Source organism: Haliaeetus leucocephalus, unplaced genomic scaffold, assembly GCF_000737465.1.
Source record: "Haliaeetus leucocephalus isolate CR32 unplaced genomic scaffold, Haliaeetus_leucocephalus-4.0 Scaffold143, whole genome shotgun sequence".
Lineage (NCBI taxonomy): Eukaryota > Metazoa > Chordata > Aves > Accipitriformes > Accipitridae > Haliaeetus > Haliaeetus leucocephalus.
In genome coordinates this window covers 337,985-353,310 of record NW_010972579.1, presented here as the reverse complement: position 1 = coordinate 353,310, position 15,326 = coordinate 337,985, and the positions used below count along the sequence as shown (strand labels likewise).

The 15,326-nt window shown below is 41.3% G+C and overlaps 1 protein-coding gene across 1 annotated transcript in view; it reads left to right on the top strand.

The window, feature by feature from the left end:
* Positions 1 to 8,890: 8,890 nt before the first annotated feature.
* PPP2R3A (protein phosphatase 2, regulatory subunit B'', alpha) overlaps positions 8,891 to 15,326 on the top strand; it is a 48,541-nt gene continuing 42,105 nt past the window's right edge. Inside the window, exons 1-2 of the mRNA XM_010561142.1 lie at positions 8,891 to 9,138; positions 12,636 to 15,116. Of these exons, the coding sequence (XP_010559444.1) occupies positions 13,110 to 15,116 (2,007 nt within the window). The 5' untranslated portion in view covers positions 8,891 to 9,138; positions 12,636 to 13,109. The remainder of the gene's footprint in view (positions 9,139 to 12,635; positions 15,117 to 15,326) is intronic.

The following is a 15,326-nucleotide window of genomic DNA, read 5'->3' as shown; positions in this document are numbered from 1 at the left end:
CGGGGGCAGGTGCCGGGCGGGCCCCCGCGCCTTGTTTGTCGGTGGTGAACCGTCCGTCCGCCCGCCGGCGCGGAGTGCCTCGGGGATCGCGGTGCCGGCGCTGCCAGGGTCTGGGAGGGAACTGCGGGCCGAGCGGCCCGCGATGGGCTCTGGCGGGGAGCGGGAACGGCGGGGGCGGCGGGGTGTGTCGGGGCGGGTAGCGGGGCAGGCGGGCAGAGCCGCCGTTGTGGGAGGCAGTGGCTGAATGGAGTTACCGGGTAACGCACAGGGCTGAGAGGGAGGAAATACTTCTCGCATCGCGCGCGTTTAAGTTGTGAAAACCAGTACGACGTGGTGTGGTGGAGGCCGAGGCTATAATTTCTCTCAAAAGAGTTTTGACAAAGTGCTGAGAGGCATAGCGGCTTTTAAGCATGGTGATCTGGGTGTAGTTTCCAGTTCAGGATGGCCCGAAGCGGTTAGTTGTTGTAAAGCAGGAGGCTAACACCAGTGAAGGATCATCTCCTAACTAGGCTGTTTGTTTTTTGTGAATGCTTGCCACTTGTCCCAGGACCCTGGGTAGCTGGACCTTTGATCTTCTTCAGTGCAGCTGTTAATTTGTGGCCATGACAGTAGAATTTTTATATCCCCCCCCCCCCCGAAGTATTTCTTCAGGAGTTAGAAAGGGCACAGCTTTGGCTACAAGACTCCTTGGTTCATGGGCAGACAAATCCAAGATTAAGTTGGACATGAACTTGTAAAACAGAGATGGAATAACTAATGTCATGATTTACTGAAGGACGTGTTCCTGCTGGAGTAATTCTCTCTGAAGGTCATCAGAAGGCACTGGTCTCAAGCAATGTAAATATTTTTAAGGCCAGGAGTAATTTTATTACCTCTGTTTTTCACACTGAAGAAGGAAGTCCTGGAAGACATGCAGTGTGTGCCCCTATCTTGCTTGTAAAGGCAGGCTAGAAGTGCAAAGGGAAGAATTCAAGAGAAGAGGCAAGTAGTCCCCAAGCTATTTGCTGAAGTGCTGCCTGAAAGGCTGGGTACATTTTTCCTGGTGGTGGTCTCATGGCTTTACCTCATCTTATATGATCTGATGCCTGCTTCAGGAAATATGTTTTCCAAGCATTTACTTGAAATAGCTAGCTGTATCCTCTCTTGATTATTTCTTGTGAATCTCTCAAGCTTGGTAGGTCTGCTCTCACAGGTTATGTAGGGGGAAGTTATTTTTGTGATAACTTTGAGGAAATTGTCAGTACTACTAGACTTCTCTCAGTTTTGTAAAATTATGTATTTGATGGCTGTTGGATTCTGAGAAGTTGAAGCAAGAGACAGTGGTGGTGTTTTGTTTTTTTTCAGTATTTATGTATATCTGGAAATGGTAACATTATGCATCAGTTGAGACTGCTTTACATTTGACTTCATATAAAATAAAAAAGTTGAAGTCCCTTGATGGCACATAGCCAGTTTCCATTACCTAGACCTTTGCAACCACTGTCATGTGTCATGTTATTTTGTACTCATAATTTGCACAGAGGTACAGTGTTAAAGGTAGCTGTGGGCAAAGTGCCCCAAGTTAAAGTTGACTGATGTGTGACTGCCAGATACTGCAGAGATTCACTGGTAAAGCATCCATTTCATTTGCTTCAGCTGCAGCCTGTGATGCAGGTGATAAATATTGTGGCTCAGGCAGTTGAGAAATCTCTGTAGTGGAGCCCTGTGGTCTAACATTCGCTGCTGGTAGCCCTGGAGGTGTAAATATGATGCTGCACAGTGGAATGTGGTGTCTGTCATCGTCCCTGCCCCCCCCCCCTTTTTTTTTGTAAGGACCTTTCTTAATCTTTCCTGTGGCACTTCTTCCCCCCCCTTGAATTACACAGAAAACCTGACTTTAAACAGTAACTCTGAACTTGGTATATCTTGGTCCGGTACAGAGGTTGCTGTGCAGTCTTGCTTCACTACCTTTGTATAAATGTTTTCCAATACTGTTTTTACTTAAATGTTTGCATACAGTTCTTCCCCATAAGACTAGGTTTTCTCCTGTTGGACAGAACTGAACTTTTCTGAAGACTAAATTAGAACTTAGAACCTCTGATCCAATTCTGGCAGAAACTGGACAGCAAAGTAGAACTGTGGGAGGAAGGGAATTTTCTCATTCGTAATTGAGGTAGTTAAGTGCTGTCTTAAAGAACTGGTTTCATGTGCATTATGGGACAAGCTTCTTCCACCAGACTTCACTGTTGTATTTCCTCTGCTGCTTATGTCCCTGGATCTGATTTGTGGAATTTCTGATGCACGACTGTAAGGGCAGTAGCAACTGAGCAGGTGCTGTGCTTTGAACATAGAAAACACTCTGTAATGTCACATACTTAGGAAGATCAGCCCTTGAGCACCAAAAACTGATGTATTTTCCTTGCCACAATTCTGGCAGGGTAAAATGAGGATAATACTGGAAAAAAAGTTAATGTTTAAGTTGCATGTAAATACTATACTGATGGAGAAATTAATAATTCTGATTGCAGAATAGTGTATGAATGGGATGCAGGAAGAAATACCTGAGGTCACATATGTAACAAGCAAGCTTGTTAAAAATGACTTCATTTTAATGAATATTCAGGTTAATGAACGTGAACACTGTTGTTCACTCAAATTAGAATAAGGGAATCTTTACACTTACCTGGTTTTCTGGTTTTTGTGCATATCACTTCTCTCTTAATCTGCTTCTGTTTAAATACACAGGGTAAAAAGAGAGAAATTAATGGAGGTTCCTTTTTTGTTTTGTAAAGCTCCCTGGGTTAGTAAAGATACAGGGGAAATTACTTCCTCTGTCTTACTGGGATGTCAGGCTAAAACACCCTTAATTTTCCTTGGTGCAGGAAAGGGGATAGAAAAGTTATGCTCCCTTAAATTATGTGTTGCTTTGAGTACACTGATCTGTGCCTCTGCTGTGGCTTATCAGAGTCATAAGCAGTAAAAGCTGTAGCAGTGCCAAACTTCATAAATGCTAGGACACGCTGCACCTTTTGGCGTAATTTGTTACATTTCAACAGCTGCTCCTCTTCAGAGTGTGAGATGGAGGCTGGCAGGAATAGGCTTGTGGAAGGTATGACTTGTGGAAATGACTGCTTGCTTTTTACTCCTGTGATTATGCCTCAGAGGAGAAGATGGGCATGCAGCAGAGAAGCAGAGCATTTCTCCCCAGCTTGGCATTTCACTGTTCTCATTGCTGACCTATGGAAGAGCTATAGTACTCCAGCTGGGGCCAAGTATGGGCTGGGAACTGAGGCTACCCTGGAGAAATGGACTGTCACCTTAGACAAATAGAACTTTGCCAAAATAAGTGAATAAAGAGCAGTGTGACACAGATAAGACACAAAGAAGTCAGATAGGACGACAATGAGAAATGTGTAAGCTCTGAATAGGTGGACAGTGAATGAAAAAAATTTCTGTTGTTTTTAAATTAAAAATTTATTTTATTCTGCAGATGACTAGCAGATGGCTAGTCTGCTACAGGAGAAATTTTACCTAACTTACAAGTAAGTTTCCAGGACTGATTTGGGGAATCTGTGGATTGTAACCTCAATATCAACAAAGGTTGATGACTAAGGGAATGCCATCTTGGATACAACTCTTCCTTTGTTACCTTAACACTTTAATAAAACCACTTTAATTTGTGTAAAGTAGTTGCATACTGTTCATACTAAATTAACTGATTCCAGGGAAAATAAATGTATCTTGCTAATATGAAATTATCTCTTTCCATATGAGGTTATAAACAGCTAAGAGACATATTACTTAATCAAGCTGGCTTTCTGACATCTGCTCTGAGCCTTGCTAATTATGTGCTTCTGAAACTTGTTCACCTCCGGTGTTTTCTGGTTGGTCACCTTATTTTCTGTCAGCATGACAAAGCTCAGTTAGGCTTATGCTTCCTTTTTTTTTTTTTTTTTTTTTTTTTACTAAGGCTTTGTTAAGCTTCAACATGTATGTTAATGTATTGGGGGCCTGCTAAATGAGCTAAGATTAAATGGTAGTTCTATACAGACATGGGGCTGGAACAATAATTAGTTGGCAAATTATTTATACTTAACAGATCGGTGTTACGTGGAAAAATTGTGTGAGCTTTTACTCTCTTGCAGTCTTATCTGTATAACTGGAAACCAGTCTCATGGGACATGAATTCCTGTCTGGTCAGTTTTAGTTCCAAGTCTCAGTGCAAAGGGAAAGCTGAAAAAAGCGTTTTCAGAAAAGCTGAAAAAGGTGAAATCTTTCTTGATACTATTAACCATCCTCCTCCCCAACTGATACCCATAATGACAACCTCCAGGAGGCCCATATATTGGTTCTCCGCAACAGAGTTTCTAGCATACTTGTGTTGAAGGACTCTGCGTGCTGGTGTTTGTGAAGGGTATAGCAGCACTGGAATATTAGATAACCCTGTGACTTAACCTGAAGGAATTACACTGAATAATACTGCATTCACTAACTGCAAGTCAGTATTTTAGAAAAATGGCTTAGGATCTAGTGCCAGGTTTATTTAAAAAAAAAAAAATGTGTAGACTACTGTTATTGATACTAGCCCAAATCTCTTTTGAGTGTTGGGCTTGCTTTATGTTGCTGCTGTAAATGTGGAGAGGTTGTATTTAAGCTAGTGTTGGGGGATTTATTTTTTTTTCTAGAGTAAAGCTACTGAAATGGATTTCTTAATGTAAAAATTTACTTCTCCAAATCCATTCTGACTGCAAAGCAGTATTTATCATCCTGTCACGGTCAGTGATTCTCAAGGTCATGTCTACTTGGAAGCCTGCCTTGTTAAGTGCTCCCATTGCAGTGACCTTCATGGTTCACTGCAAGAATGCTGAAGTCCAGCTTCAAATTAGATGGTCTAAAGCTATTGGACAAGAAGGCACAAGAGACAAACAAGCAAGTATTCTGCTATTTCTGGGTTTTCAGAGAGAGTTTAACAAAGTTCTTTGTTAATGCTTCTTGAAGGAAATTAACTGCCATGGAGTAGGAGTGTAGCTTTTTCAGTAATTAATACCTGGTTAAAGTGTAGAAGAACTGTCAGCTTTTCTAGTGAAGAGTAATCACTAATGGAATCCCAGGGGGATCTGTGTTCAGGCTTGTGTTGCTCAACGTAGTTATAAATGATCTGGAAGAGAGGCTGTATAATGAAGTGACAGTATGTGCTGAAAATCACAAAATTAGGGTAGCAGAAACAAAAGGTGTCTGGAGTTGCAGAAGGTTCTCACAGCACTTGGTGGTAGGCAAGTGATTCTTGATACTAGTAGATATAAAATAACATGCACAGGGAGAAACAACTAACTGTCTATGCAGTGATGAGCTGTTAAGAATCTGTGCCATTCAGGAAAGGGATCTTTTAAGTAATGCAGATAAAGCTCTGTGAAACTCAGCAGCAGTCAAAAAAAAAAAAAAAAGGCAAATAGAAATGACAGAGATCTCTAGGAAAAGGAGAGGGAGCAAAACAATGCCATGGTATAAATAAATCCATGGTATGTTCATGTAATGAATAACATGCCCCCCTCAAAGTTAGGGGCAGACATTCTCCCATCTCCAAAGAGTTGTAAGATTAGGGAAAAACACAGAAGAGCATGACTGAAGCAGCTTTTGTAAGAAGAGTAACCAAATAAAGTGGAGCTTAGCCTGGAAAATACACGATTGGAAGTAGGATGGATAAGATGAGGGATTATGATAGCAATCTGCAACCATGGGAATACGAAGCAATAGTTCCCTGTTTATTTTGTCACCTGAACATGGCAAGAATTAAAGGGCATCAAGTGGTGCCCAAGCAAAAGGTGGTAACTTTTGTCAGAGGAAGTATTAAAACATGACCCTTTGATTCCCTGTAACCTTTCTGGGTCCATGGCATCCTTTGGTGAGATGTTTCACAGGTTTGCTGCATGTGTGCTTGTTTTAACCTGCTTCCTGTAGCACTGCTTGATTGCACTTGGTTCTTGTGTTGGAAGAGGAGGTGAGCAGTCAGACCCTATCTACCCTTTCCATGCCATTCATGATTTTGTAGAAGATTACAGTAATCTTCCAAAGACATCTCTCTTCCTGTCTGAAATGCCTGCTCCTGTGCAGTCATTCCTCACAGACAAGGTGTTCAAGACCTTTGGATTGTTGTTGTTGTTGCCCATCTCCTAACCTCTCCTCTGAGATTGTATGAAAATTTTGGTCTCTAAGAGCTAATACCTTTGTCTTGCATAGAGCGTTCTATCAGTAGCTCCCTGCACATTTTACAAAGGACAATAGTATTGTTTCCTTTTGAAGATAGGTAGCAAGAGGGTCAGAATGTATGAATTAATCCAGGTGGTTATGAGAGCAGACATTTAAGACTGTATTATCTGAAAATACTGAGGCTTGGAAGGGGAAAGCATTATACAGTGATATTAATTTTTGAAAGGCAGTTCAAAAATTTGTTTCTGGATGTGGTTCTCATCTGTTCTGGATATTTCACATGGTTTGGGTTCCTGCATCATAAAGTGTGTAGTTGAACCATAAAAGCTTATGAGAGGGCATTGGAAATGATCAAAGGTGCAAAATGGCTTCTATACAAGAACTGAGTAAGTGAGGATTAATAATCCTGGAAAAGAGAAGGCAGAGGGATGAAGTGGAATTCTGTAAATTCAGGAATGCTGTGGACAATGTGCATACAGGTCTAGTGTTTGTGCTCTGTTTCAGTACAAGTTCCTGATATATTGAAGCTGGTGAGTGACAGAATTGAAAGGGGTGGTAGGTGGTAGAATGTCTTGTTGAAAGATGCTCTGGATGCAAAAAGTTTCTGTTGAATCTGGGGAATGCCCAAGCACATGGGAGGGAAATCCTTTGAAGGTTACTAAGTACACAGAAACTACATCCAGCTTTACAGTTCTCATGAGCTGAAAACAGTTGGAGGCCAGGAGAGTACTCCTAGGAAATATCATATATTTTTTTCCTAATACTATTCCTTGAGCACTGGCATATAGCCACTGTTGGAGACAGATACAGTTGTTCCTGTGTTCTTGTTTAATCCTGAAGGATGGGTTTCATTTAATGTTGCTTGTAATCTCAAAATTAGATTATTTTTTAAGCTCCATGGGGTGATTTTTCTTTTTGAGGTGCCTGCCTCTCTGCATTGCCTGCAGAGAGTACCTTAACAATTCATTTCTAGGTGGCTAGCTTAAATTAGATGAATTCCACCTCTTTTATATATTTATATAAATTTATTTTATAAATTTATATATTTATATAAATATTTATTTATATATATTTGTAATAACAAATTACAGACAGAATTCAGGAAAGGACTATAGCAATGACTTTGAAGACATCTTTCTTCCAGACTCTCCTTAGCAATGCTGGAAGAGGCAAAGAGGTGGCTTGATTATAGTGTGTCAGTACTTGTAGGTGAGGAAATGCATCTTCCTGAAAGCTTTTTTTAAGTTAGCTTAAGAAAGCCTGATACCTGTTTGCTGGAACCTGATGTTGAACATACTCAAATTGAAAATCATGACCCCTTTTCTATAGTGCATCTAATTAAATATTGAAGCACTTGAGCAGATGAAGATATGTGCTCTGGTTTGACTAGGTCAGATCCTCTGACCTGGGTTCTGAGGGAAGTCAGGATTTGTAGGCATCACTGTCCATTGCAGTCTCTAAAGCATGAAATAGCTTGGTGCTAAAACATATGGAAACTAAACCCTGGATGCCTTGCCAGTGTAAGTGGTACAAGCACCTCTAATCCTAAAACTTTATAGGTGCAATTTTAAGTGGTTTGTTTTACTATAGCTGAAATGTATGCCTGTGTGTCAAATTCCCTCTGGTCATGAGGACTGAGAAGTTACCACAGCTGTAGTTCCCCTCTAAGTCCTAAGTACAGAAAAGTTCTTTTGGATAACTATACATGCTGCCATTAAGGACATCAAAATGTTATAAGCTGTAAATATACAAGAAATACAGGACAAAAGAGCAACTTGGTTAGATTTTTTTCTTCTGAACTTCTTCAGTATAGAAGGAAAAATTACTCTTTTTAGTCTCCCGTTCATATGTAAATGGCTTTTTGTAGCACTTCTGCTGAATTCAGCAGTGGATTTGTTACCACAAAAATTTTTTACCACAGCTCCTGCTGATATGATTCTATCATAGATGAGCATCTGGTGATGTTTTTAATACTAGATTTTCAAAGATTTTTCAGTGACTGAATAGAAGGCTGTCTAACATTACTAGTGGTCATGTGAACTCTATCGATTCTGGCAATGGTTAACTGGGCCATTGAAGCAGCAACTACTTGGCTGTGTGATCGGAGACCCTTTGGATTTCGAGGAGTGTGGCTCAGTGTCAGCTCCTTTACGAGCTGCAGAACAGCTCTCTTAACTGAGTTACCTCATCTATTCTGATCTCCATCCTCAGAGTGTGCGTTTGTGGTGTGCTTTTGACTCTTAAAGTTTACCATGTTCTGACTTGAGCCAGGCAGTAAGAAAAGTTACGATACATCTCAGGGCCTGCTACCATTCTGTAGTGGGTAGAAGTAGTGTGTAGAAGATCAATACTCTTCCCCCTGCCCCACCCCCGCTATTATTTGACAAAGTACCAAAGATTGGCTGGAAGTTGTGCTTTGCAAGAAAACATTGCTTTGTGATTTGCCTGCTTTTGTCTCCTATAATCAATATAGTTTGCTCCCAAATCTGCTTTGTTCAGTAAGCCATAAACAAAAGTCAAGCATTTCTAAATAAGAGGATGCAGTTATACGCTGCTTTTTGGCACCAGAAGCTTCTCTAAGAGGGTAAGACCTGATACCTGATTACATAGCTAGGATGATACTTCTGAAACTGTTGATGACTGTCTAAATAGCAAAGCTGTTTTCTGTCTGTCTTTCTGTTTGTCTTTTGCAGGTATACCAAACTGGAGAGCTTATCCTACCACCTCTTCCACTAGAAACAAGCACAGTTGCATAGTGACAGCCATGCTGTGTGCTGGTGCAGAAAGGGCTAGTTTACTCCATGCTGCATGTTATGATGGTTTCTAACTTCTGATCACTAATAATGTTTTTGCTAGTGCTGGAGATAGGAGTTAAAGAAGATTTTTGCCAAATTTGAGACTTCCAGAGGCAATAGAAGCGTGTCCCATAGCTTTCTAGACTTCAGTTTGCAAGTAAGTCAAGCACTGGCTGACAGTCCCCACCCTAACATATTGTCATTGTTTAGTTATTTAACTCCAGCATAATCTTTGCATGAATAGAATTTCTTGTGTGTCTTATAGAATAACCTTTTATATCATTAATATCTGCAATAATTTTTTCCTTTGGAAAGTGATTCATGGCATCTTGCAGATAGGAAAGACATAAAGCATTATTCTGCAATCACACAAGAAGCCCTATTCATTCGTAGTTTATATTATGAAGTCAATCCTGTATCCTGAGGGCTGGAGTTGGTTTCGTGGCAGCAGTCCTAATTACAGAATCTTTCTACAGTATATCTGAACTGGGGGCTGTTCTAGAGTCACAGCTGGAAAAAAATGGCAGGCTGAAAAGAATGAAGTATGAATGTTTCGTAACGCATTCAATCTTTCCGTTATTGCTATTGATAAATAGTAGTCACCAACTGAAAGTCACAACAAAAGCCCATTCAGGCTAAGCTTGAGACCGTGTTCCTAGATCTGATAACAGGAATACTTCTAGGTTTTGTCTTGACTAGATTTACATGCTGGATCATGTTTGATGCATCACTAAAATAAAGCTGCAAGTTGAGTGTGTGCTACCTTGGTCAAGTCAGTGGAAAAATGAGAAAAATAGTTTCTATTCTGCATCTGTAAGCATTTGTGCTGCCTATACAATTTTTTGGGGGGGGGGGGGGGTTTTCCATACCTAAAGGCAACTACTCCAGCACCTTGAATAACCTTAGCATGTTTTTGCAGACAGTGATAATAAAGCAAGTAGTAAATAATCACTGAGAAGACATTAGTTAATCTGGTTGAAAAGAGGATGTCAGGTTTTTTTATATTGATTCTTTGATTACTTCCTTCCCTGACACAGCAGAAAAAGGTGCTGATGACAGAGGCAGGAGTTAGCAGTCTTGTGTTAGCCTTGACAAGTTTGTGGCTGTACTATGTTGATATGTGATAGTGCCAGAGAAATACAGACCAATTGGAAGGATTAGAGAATGCAGCAAACATGGCTGGAGGGCCTGCCTTATACTAAAGCAGAAAGGGCCAGCTCTTTGTAACATGGTTGAGCAAACATTTAGGGCATAAGCACCTAAAATTATTTGGGAAGTATGAAGTGGAGGTGGTGGGAAGAGTGTTGTTATTGGCAAAAAGCTTCATTGTTTGAAGGTGGCTTAAAGGATTGGAGAAACAGACTTAGTCCCAGTGGAAGGAGTACATGTGTGGGGAGGAAATTACCCTTGAAGTGATATAGGAGAAGGAGACAGTGAGTCCAATACATTATTTCTCTAATTAAGAAATAACTTAATCAAGATGTAATTATTTCCCAAATTAAGTATAAACCCAGACTATTCTTTGCTGGTAAAAAGATGACCAGTCTCTCCTTGCTATGTATGACACAGAAGGAGGAAGGAGCTCTGAGAAAGTAAGTCCCATGTTTTTTTGGAAGCAGTATTAATTCATCAAATCTGCTGTCCTGAAGACCGCTACTTTCTCTAAATATTATATAACTTTTATTTTAGGAAACACCAGAAAGCTTGTTTGTAGTTGGTGGAGCCTCAGAAAAGGAAAAGCAGCAGACCTCTTACCCTGGATGTGTTAGAAGGCAGTCTCAGGGAGTCTATGGATCATTAGACTTCTTGGAGGCATAGAAGCATGGGTTTTCTTGTCTGAACAAAGCCCATTAAGTCCTAGAAGATGAAGACATTGGGGAGCCAGTAGTTCTTTTTTTTTTTTTTAACTGTGGCTCTGACTCAGTAGAGCATTTAGCACACCTGGTAGTGAAGCCTGAGAGTCAGTGACTGGAGGGTGTGGAGTCATTACCTAGGTTTATGCCTGATGGTATAAGCACCCCGGGCTTTAAAAACGATTCTGTTTACACCCTTTATCCCCTAGCACCCTGACTCACTGCTGTGGCTGGGCACACCATACCTCTGATCATCCCTCTGGAAGGCCCTCCCATGCCTATGGGGCTTTGGGGCAGTGCCAGTGGGTGTTGAGGGGAGCAGTACAGGACAGGCACAGAACTGTGCTGAGGAGCTGGCTCTGTTACAACATGCGGCTTGGCCTGCGGTGTTTGATAGGCAGGTGGCAGCCTGTTACAGATACCAGCATGGTAGTTGGAGCAGTTAGTTCTTCATCTTGAATGCAATCATTTCAATGCTTTATATAATCCAAATCGGGAAGGTTTCTTTACAGTGTGCAATTCTACCTAATTGCAATGAGCTGACATGGCACACTACAAACTCCATCAAATACTCTTAAACCAGTGCTTCTCAATTTCAGATTACGGCTTTAAAATACATAAAATGTGAATGTTCAGCAGTCTTGTGCTATTCTCAGTCCTCAATGACAACAGCACCAAACTCTAAGGTACTTCCCCTCTGTGTGATCTGTTTGTACAGGCTTATGAGCCGAGATAGGTGGCATGTAACATGCAGGGAGGGCAGTCCTTTCATCAGATGCAGGTCTGGCCTTTCACATAGTGCTGGATAGTTACCTTTGAAAACAACAAAATAAAGCCATGCTGTAGTGTGACCTAGCTGTGATATAATCATGGTTTGTGAAATTGATTTCTGTTTGTACAGGAATAGAGGGTGCTCAGAATTTCACTGGGGTGTTTTAATTTGATTATTGAAGTGTTGAGGAAAGATGAAGCAATGTCTGAATTTTGAAGACCACTTAATCTGGGATTTCATATCTTTTCATGACAAAGTTAAGAAGCTTTTGGTTTTTTCTGGTGCAATTCTGCCATGATGATAGAAAGTACAGCTGGAAATTGCTATGCTAAGTGTAAAACACTCAATTCCTAGTTTTCACAGGCTTAACATTTATAGAAATGTTACTTTCTGCTCTCGGTGTCTACACCAGTGGACTTATTAAATAAAATATGCTGCTATTTATGGGTTGTAAGAGAAAGAAAAACAGTTATTCCTCCTTAAAATATTTTGCCATGGTCCCAGAGACCTTGGTGAAAGGCTAATGGAAGCCAATGTGGCCTTTACTAAAGGCCATGCATTCTTACAGGCATTCATCTACTTTGCTCCAGGCTGTTTGCAGCTTTTTATAATAGAGAGCCTGGAAATCCTGAAAGTGCTTTTCTCTACTGCTCTTTGCCTTATCTTTAGAGTCTTGGAAAATCAAAGTCAGAAATCCACAACATGATCAAAATGCTTTGCTCCATTAGAATTAAAGGTAATGTTTTATTCAGTTTGGGGGGGGGGAATGCAAGTCTGAAAAAAAAAATTGAGTAGTTAAAATAGAGCTGTTAAAATGGCAACATACAGACACCCTGTGTATAAATATAGGCTAGCTCCTCAGCAGTGTTCTTACATGGTAGATCTGAGTGAAGGAAAAATATCAGCCTACTCTTACTCTGTACAAGCGTGAGTGTTGGTTGTTACGGTCTGGTGCCATATGTTTGATAGTAGACAAGGCTGCCTATTAAATGGAAATTACAATGACTCTCACCTTTTTTCCTGTTGCAGGGACCTACCTTATCAGTGTGAGAGGGGAATTGCACAAGCATACTGTGGATTTTTTGTCTGTACATGCTACTTGATTATCTATCTTTTACCGACCCATCCAAAAAGAGGGAAGAAGCATCAAACAAAAATCATTGTCTTGTCACTTTTGCTTGAGAGCTGGCTGAATTTTATGACACCTGCTGGAGAACCTACCTGGACCATTAGAAATGGAGCAGCTTGTTCTGCATCTCTGATCAGCAAAGCTTTCTGCATGGAGTACAAGAATCAAGTTGCCTTAAGTCAAACCATATGCATGTTGCACTGATTGTTGTAACTGTACTGCTGATACCACTCCAGACTTAACTAGGGCTTTCCCAGGCAGTAGTTTCTCATGTAGTTTGAATGCTTTCAACTGACATTTGAATGTTGTTTTTTTTTTATTAAATCTGGCGTAGCTGTGAAAAGTGGGAGCATGAACTTTTTTCTGTTAAGTTCATGGTGAATTTTGAAGCATCACTTCCAAGCGTGGTCTGTGCTATGGCAGCAACCTACAGGCTTATGGTCACTTCTGTGAACTGCTACAGCAGTGTGGTGATAGACCAGCACTTTCAGCACACCGTGCATTACTGCACAGGGACTTGCCAAGTGTTTAAGCAAGGTGTTACATGCATAGTTGCCCACCACAGTGTCTGTGCAGAGCTTGGTGTCCAAGATGCCAACCTAGACCATAAAATTCCTGTTCCTGAAAATGGACTTACCTTGCCTGGAAATGAGGACTATCAGCAAATCCTCCCAAATAATCCAAGAATCAAAAAGGGCTCTTCAGTGCAAGCTTCCAGCAGTTTAAAAGACATTACTGGTGAGGCAATAAACCTTGCCAGTGGTAAAATAAAGGAATTCTCCTTTGAAAAGCTCAAAAACTCTTCCAGTCATGTGGTCTACAGGAAGGGAAGGAAAGTTCGGTCAGAATCATTCAGCAGACGATCATTTGATTTTGACTTCGTTTATGGGCACTTAAACAATGATGAGAACTGCCCTCCGTGTGGCTTTTTGCAGAGTCCCTCACCTGTGGAGAAATGGCAGGAGAGCAGTGATGCTCCAGAAGTCACCATGGATCCCATGGTTTCCTTCTCCCCTCATTCCTTCTCTGAAGAAAACTTCATTACCCAGATTTTGGAAAAACACAAGCTAGATGGTTCTTCTGGTGGAGATATTAAGGTGTGCTTAGACATTTTGCTCAAGTGTTCAGAGGATCTGAAAAAGTGCACAGACATAATAAAACATTGCATCAAAAAGAAGTCTGCAGACAGTGTTAGTGGAGGGAATGCCAATGATCCCCTGGCTAATCCAGAAATGATATATATGAATCTGATGACAAGATTTTCTTCATACCTGAAAAAGCTACCCTTTGAGCTCAAGCCACCAGGACACAAGGAAGCTAGTGACTTGACAGAATTAGTTAACTGTTTTCATGGCTTGCAGCAAACTCCTTTTCCCCCAGTATTTGGAGATGAGCAGCCACCTAGGTATGAAGATATTATTCAGTTGCCATCCTCAAGTACAGTTCCTCTCAGACTACCAGGTGATTGGTGTGAGGTGACAAGCACCTCTCAGTCCATCCAAACAAGTACTGTGAACTTTACCTCAAACTCCCTTTACAGCATCCCACAGGAGAACAGTGTGAGAGCTGTGAAAGATGCTTGTGCTCTACCTCAGTTACCAGTCACAAGCCCTTCTGACTGCACATCTTCCACTGAAGCTCTGTACATTGAGGAGGAGTCTGATGGGGAAAGAATATTAGGGAAAATAAAGAAGGCAGAGCAGAAAGGGGGCTGGGAGAGTTTAGAGCGCAGCTACCAGCTAGCTGGTTGTTCAGATCTAAATGCCACTGCTAAAGCAGAACGTGCCAGAGTGGGAGATGTTGAGCTCTTCCATGCTTCTGAGAAAATTACTCCTTTAAAACCGGTTTCAGAATCTATATTGCGTGGATCCCAAGCTGATGTCTCCAAAGGAGAACAGATGTGCAGTAAGGTAGACAAGGAAGAGATAGACAAACTGCTGCTGGACTTGGAGTGCTTCTCACAGAAAATGGAGAGTACTTTGAGGGAACCCTCTCTAAAGGAGAGTGAACCTGCCTGTTTGCAAGTGTTTGGCTGGCAGCGTAGGCAGGTACTACCTCTGGCTCTTGAACCCAAAAGTAAACCCATTGACCCCACTTCCCCTTTGTCAAAAATCATGGAAACCAATGGTCATAAAATGGAAGAGGATGACAAAGCCCTTTTGCTGCGTATCCTGGAAAGCATTGAGGACTTTGCCCAGGAACTGGTGGAATTCCAGACAGGCAAGGGAAGCTTGTCCAAGGAGAGGGAAGTGATGCAGATTCTTCAGGAAACTTTAACAACTCCTTCACAGTCCCTCCTTGCAGGGCAAAAAAGCTATGCTGGAGCTGCCTCCAGAGACTCTGTTCCAGCTTCAATTCAGCAGGCCCCAGAAGTGATTAAAGTAAGAGAACCAAACCTTTGATGGGATAATGAGTAAAACAAACATAGGAAGAGGGAGGGGAAGGGGGGGGATTACATCTGCTAAGTGATTCATTGTGCTTTGGATGCTGCAGTGTGGAATAACATGCTCAACCTGGCAGAAATGTAGCATTTATTTAAATACAAACAAAAAAAGGAAACTAAAACCCCTAAGCAAGGAAAATATGCCCTG